Source organism: Notothenia coriiceps, unplaced genomic scaffold (genome assembly GCF_000735185.1).
Source record: "Notothenia coriiceps isolate Sejong01 unplaced genomic scaffold, NC01 NC01_scaffold00011972, whole genome shotgun sequence".
Taxonomy (NCBI): domain Eukaryota; kingdom Metazoa; phylum Chordata; class Actinopteri; order Perciformes; family Nototheniidae; genus Notothenia; species Notothenia coriiceps.
The window spans coordinates 9,222-15,842 of NW_011344673.1; the positions used below are offsets into that span (position 1 = coordinate 9,222).

Sequence of the window (6,621 nt, forward strand, 5' to 3'; positions counted from 1 at the left end):
TTATTTTGTAGTTGTGCGCTTTAAAGAATTCAAAGCGTGAGCATACTTTATAGATTGTACAAGGATCCGTTTAAAAGATATCCTATCTACAACCTACATTTTTCCTTATCTTAGACAAACCATCACGGTAAGATACATTCAACAAAACCATTTGCTATGTTAATCCGTAGTAGCATTGTCTGAGTCTGTCGCTCCAACAGTCTCACGACAAGTAGTTGTTCAATGCTTAATACACAAGATCCCCCATGATTCAAACTATTACTGAGAACGTACCTACTATATCATCCTGTTCTAGGAATATGAATCCAGTCGAGAAGTTTTTATGTTTGGTGTCCACATGGAGACATGAGGCCCTTTCTGATATGGTCGGTCTATGTATTCTTCCTTACATTATACATTCTATAAAATGTTAGAGTGAAACTTAACATCATAGAGATATCTACAATTAACGCATCCAATGTGTTTTATTTATTGTAGCATATCAAATAACCATGTTCTTTACTCCAACATTATCTCCGGTATTCCGAGATATGGAATCTCCTAGAAAACATTATCTATCTGCTATGAGCCTCGAAGACAGACATATAGAGGAAGATAGCACTACTATTCTCTCTGTCGCCCCGTCCGACAGAAACCTCACTGATTCTTTCATGTGGGTTAGACCGCTGCCACCCACTCGCGCGACCACCTGCCTGCTGTGCATGCACATCTCCTACCACGGCTGGAGCAACCTGGCCACATCAGCCACACACTGAGTGATAAGACAGCCTAGGTAGCTGCGACATCAATTCATGCACCATGGTCGCGCGATTGTTGCCCGCCTTAGCTGGGCCTATAGACAAGTAATATTGTTAGCCGTCCACCCGTTCAAACGCTGCAGTTTTGGCCTCTTTAATTGGCCGGGGAGCTCACAGGCATGTAGTTCTTGGGGCGACTACCCTTTTTACGCATGATTCTTTGACAACCTGCCTGCTTTTGACAGCACATCAGCTCATTTTTGTGTCTTTCACAGGAAGAATCCAAGGCCTTCCACACTGCCAAGACCAGCCAGGCCTCTCCACCCACCCCTGGAACAACTGTTTTCCCACTGCCCGCCATAACCAACCTCCACTCCCAGCTCGCCTTTTCTAACAAATGTTACTTTCACCAGCTGATTCCGAGTCATCCTTTTTGGCCTGTGTTCGTCGTCCATACCATACGCCTGCCCATACCATAACCCCACCACCACGGGCCACTCGATTCACAACATTACCCTAACCCTAATCCTAACCCTCACACCAGATACTGACTGGTTTTCGGACCCCCCCAGACCCCCCCAATAAAGCAAAACTGCACGTTTCAGAGTGGCCTTTTATTGTGGCCAGCCTAAGGCACACCTGTGCAATAATCATGCTGTCTAATCAGCATCTTGATATGCCACACCAGTGAGGTGGGATGGATTATCTCGGCAAAGGAGAAGTGCTCACTATCACAGATTTTTTCAGATTTGTGAACAAAATTTGAGAGAAATGGTTATTTTGTGTATATAGAAAATGTTTTAGATCTTTGAGTTCATCTCATGAAAAATGGGAGCAAAAACAAAAGTGTTGCGTTTATATTTTTGTTCAGTGTATAAACAAGAGGAATATTTACAGCAATCAAAAACTGTTGCAATGTTCATATGAGCGCCTGGTTATGGTTTTATGGAAATTGTGGACTTATCCTTCAAAATGGGGCAGTATCCCTTGAAAGCCACTGAAAACAAGGATGAATGCTTCCCTTTCAGGCTTAAACATATGCACCAAATGTTGTGGAGAAATGGATACATGGGAAAAAACATTTAAAAAAAGGTCAGCCTCAAAGAGGAATAGAACTACAGACTATACAGCATAACATTTATATGGTATTTCTAAAAGTATTAAAAGTTTTGTGGGAATGCAAGTTGCCCATTGCTTGGCCGATTGGTAAAACATTAAACAGAGAGCCTGGTTCTTGAAAAGCAAACATATATCGTGAGGATGAAAGCTTCGGAGCTGGTCAATATTTGGGAGATATTTTTGGAATGTGTTAAACATTCTGACATTGAAGAGGCACCGGAAGTGTGAGGCTAAAGGTCTGAAGACATTTGGTCATTTTTGCTGTGAGTAATGTGTGTCGAACCCTGTCTCATATGTGGGACAGCATTTGTATTGTATTTTCAAATTACATTTTTATGTCCAATTGCTGAACATAACGTTTCAGCTTTAATCCTTTTTTAGTTAATTATTCATTTGGATTCAGATTCATTACTTTTTGTAAGCTAAAAAGTGCAATAGGTTATATTTGAGGAGAGTTCTAATATGCATGTGCAGTAACCTTTTTTGATCATCGGAAAACAAAACATGCTGATGAATGTGGCGCTAGATAAAAGAGGCTTTCATAGGAGGGTAGAAACAGAGAGCACGACGCAGACATCACTGTGTGAGTCACTGACTAGTCATTGTCCCGTCCCTCGTTTATATTTCAATTCGCACCAGCAGTGTAATGGGTTTCCAAGCGTGCAAGACAAAAGCTGTGCTGTGTGGATGTGAATTTCACTCACAGGGTTCAGTAAAACAGTGAGGAAGAGCTCTCCTCCATTGATGAGCTTGTCCAGTTCGTTCGGGCTGCCTGGGTAGTCTTTATAGAAGATGGTGTGTGTGAAAAGACCACACGTCTGCCTGGGCAGCACCTGTAATTCAAACAAACACAAAGTTACAACAAAAAACAACACAGATCCAAAAGAAATCAAAAAGAAGTTCATTCAAACAAATAAACACACACCATCAGCCCTCCGCTGAGAGTGGCGCCGTCAGTACTCCAGGCGGTTACCACACACATTGTTTGCTCTCAATAACATTCATATTATGCAGCTCATCTAGCCAAAGCAAACCTCTTATTCACTGTGAGTCTATATGGAAATTCATGGAAATGCGTTTACAGTTTGGAGTGTCTGGGGAGGTGAATATCAATCATCAGTAAGCAGTGGGGACTGTCCATTCAGACGGCGTTATCTGAAGGACGCGAGTAAAGCTCCGAGACCACACAGGCTGACTGAATGCCAACACTACAAAGAAACTGGACTGAGGCTGCAGGCTTTCCTATCAGCGCTGAAGGTCAAACCAGGAAAGAATAGATAACATTTTTCTTCTTCTTCTTTGAAACCTCTTGAATGTAATCTCTTCGACTTTAATTCGGCACTCATAACTTATTTTATTCAGCACCGGCTAGCGCTGTGAAGTTGAATAGAGTGCAGTTTTTTTTAGGAGTGTTGACATTTCAGTGATTGGTTGTGTGCAGACACTTGCTAGGCTGTTGCCAAAGATGTCCGTCTTCGTTATGGCACTGAAGCCTGCGGGGCAGCGCTGCTCCGACAGGTGTCTCATGCAACACCGACTCACTTCACTACACTATCATCTCATAGCAAGACTAATGAGACGATTGCCGTTCTCAGGACTTCTGTTGCCTCAGTGATATGCGCCGTAAATGAAAATAAGACTCTGCTCGGTATCTTGGGGGACGAGACTTAAGAAAGCAGAGGCGGAGAGGAAAGTTGGATGATGGACAAATGCAGGATGGAGAGTAGCTGCTGGCGAGAATAAGTACAAAAGAACTGGAGGAGGTGGAGATGGAGAGATAATTAATGAATGAAGGATAGCATATGTAGATGGAGAAAGAGAACCCTGAAAGAGAGTATTAGCTCAAGGTAATGGATGTTGAGAAGTCAAGTGGAGGGGAAGCATCGGCCAGAGGTAACGAGATAATGAGGCCTTATGGATGCGGTGTGTATGAAAAATGTTCTTACGCTAATGCCGCTGTGGATGAAACCTCTGCGGAAGCGAGCGGGCTTCAGGTGGGGGTATTCCTCCGTGCTGGTCACCTTGATGCCCCACACCTTCTTCCAGGCGTCGTACAACTGCAAATGAACAGGGTAGACGCCAGAGTGGTGGGGCGCCACCGCATAACCCATGTTGGTGGGGATCCCATGCTCCTGGAAGAGGGAAATACATGAGAGAATTAGGAGTCAGAGAGAAGAGCAAATAATAAAAAATAAAAATTCTACCTGTAATGTTCCCAAGATATTAAGGCTCGAACGGATTCTTTATAAAATTAAAACCACATTTTTTAAACGTTTTATAGTCAACATGTTTTTTTAACATTCATTCATTATCACAATTTTGTAGTTTAATTTGTAAAGGCCACTCCTCGCTGGGTTCAGATTGTCTACATAAACATGAGGTATTCAGGAAAATTATGCTTCTTTGCAATGCAGCCCAAATTCATGATATAGTTTACTTTTAGCTCTCTTTAATTCACATCAGACTAGGGCTGCTCAATTAATCATATTTTAATCGCGATTACGATTATGGCTTGCAACGATTACGAAAACAATGTAATCGAAATAAAACGTTTATTTTTTAATGACTTTTTTTTTTTTCAGTTGAATTATGCTTAAAGTTCAGGGTAATCAAATGTTAAAAACATACTGTTGAAATGTTTTTTTGTTGATGTTTTCAAAGTAAATGGATAATCGTTTTTAATAATCGTGATATCAATTATTGACCCAGTGGAATATGTTGAATATGTTTTACCAAAAAAACAATGTTAAGGAGTTTTCAGGATGTGACAGTGCACTGCAACATGTTCGTTGATCTTGTTTATTGGTATTTATTATTTTTGATATTATTTATTAAAAATGTATGTAGACATGAATGTATAATTTATTTTATATTGTTTTTTCAGTTGATTACCCTGAACGTATAATTCAACAGCTAAAAAGTTCAAATTATTTGTATTTGTTTTAAAGTACAATAAATGGATGTTTTCAAAGTCAATGAATAATCGCATTTAATAATCGCGATTACAATTATTGACCCAAATAAATCGAGATTATGATTTTTGCCATAATCGAGCAGCCCTACATCAGACCTTATTAAGTTACCTCCTACTGCTGATGCCTAACGTTTCATGTGTTTAAAGGACGAAACGGGATGGAAAAAAATGCCAATGTAATTGTTCTTCCTTTCACTGTCAGCATATATTTTGTATGTTTTCACGGGACTAAGTGAACATGAAGGAGCCTTCACAGAGAGCTGTGAGATTTAGGGCAGACAGATCTCCAGTCTGACTGAGCCAGCTAACAAACCCCACTGTGTCCTGTCTTCTGGACATGTGTGCAGCATGAAATCTAATGGCAGTTGCAAATATTGACTGATATTTCTGACTGGGATTTAAAAAGAAATTATTAATTTTTATGACTGCACTGCTAACAGTAACACTGATTGTTCTTTCACAAAGTGTTGTTGTCTTAAACCACACTTGCGGTTACTTCAATAACCCAAGGTATTCAACCTGGATTTAAATCTTAAGATTACAACCTTAGAAAATAATTAACACCTTGCCTATTTGAACACAGAAGACATGATAAGCAAGGACAACTCAGTGCTCACCCAGAGCTGTGATCTGACCTTCGCCCCTTGTGACTCACCATGGCAAATTTCTTGTTGAGCAACATCTGTTCAGCCAAAACGGACTGGTTGTGGAAAAGATGGGGCTGCATGTGGCTCCACATGTGAGGAAACCACCAGAACTCCTTCACGTAGGAAAGCAGCAGGTCGTCTCCCAGGTCCTCCTCATCAGACCCTGGTCATAAAAGAGAGGGTGGAAAGAAGGGAGGTTAACAGAAGAGCAAGGGGTGAGGGGTGAAAAGGAAATGGAAAAAGAGATAAAAATGGACATGGACAAAGAAGAGGAGGAGGTGAAGTGGGGTCAGGGAGGAAATGAAAGTGTGAGGGGCAAGAGAAGAAGATCAAATATTAAATTGAAGCACAGAAGCATGTAAGGGGAATAACGGCACCAAAATAAAGTTAGGGCATGAAGGAAAGAAGAGAAGTAGAGAAAATTGAATAATGTGAATCGAAACAGACATTATATCTTTTTACATTTGGAGTATGATTTTATCTCGGCTTGATTTAACAGCAGCAAAGGTTTTTCTTCACAGGCAGCATCTTACCAGCGTGAAAGAATTTCCCTGAGTAGCCCAGATTGAAGGTGAAGTTGGGCACATGGGTGCGCAGCTCCCTTTGAGTCTCCAGCAGGGCCTGAAACGGTGGGAGGAAAGGAGCGTGAGTCAAACCACGTTGCGCTCATACTGGTGCACGAATGCATTAATGAGGATTCGTGAACACCGAAACGCATGTGTGCCCACATACATACAGTGGGGCAAAACAGTATTTAGTCAGCCACCAATTGTGCAAGTTCTCCCACTTAAAAAGATGAGAGAGGCCTGTAATTTTCATCCTAGGTATACCTCAACTATGAGAGACAAAATGAGAAAAAAAAAAAAATCCAGAAAAACACATTGTCTGATTTTTAAAGAATTTATTTGCAAATTATGGTCTTCTTCTTATCGTGTCCACAAGGCAGTCAGTTACAGGGCTTGGTTAGATGTGGTTCAGCCAGGCAAATTATGGTGGAAATTAAGTATTTGGTCAATAACAAAAGTTCATCTCAATACTTTGTTATATACCCTTTGTTGGTAATGACAGAGGTCAAACATTTTCTGTAAGTCTTCACAAGGTTTTCACACATTGTTGCTGGTATTTTGGCCCATTCCTCCATGCA

General features: G+C 40.9%; 1 protein-coding gene across 1 annotated transcript in view; it reads right to left on the bottom strand.

Annotated features, from left to right (window-relative positions):
* Positions 1-2,560: 2,560 nt before the first annotated feature.
* LOC104947120 (bifunctional heparan sulfate N-deacetylase/N-sulfotransferase 1-like) overlaps positions 2,561-6,621 on the bottom strand; it is a gene marked incomplete at its 3' end in the record, with an annotated part of 35,600 nt that continues 31,539 nt past the window's right edge. The window contains exons 4-7 of the mRNA XM_010773082.1: positions 6,011-6,098; positions 5,486-5,640; positions 3,803-3,988; positions 2,561-2,689 (exon numbers count right to left, since the gene is read on the bottom strand). Of these exons, the coding sequence (XP_010771384.1) occupies positions 2,561-2,689; positions 3,803-3,988; positions 5,486-5,640; positions 6,011-6,098 (558 nt within the window). The remainder of the gene's footprint in view (positions 2,690-3,802; positions 3,989-5,485; positions 5,641-6,010; positions 6,099-6,621) is intronic.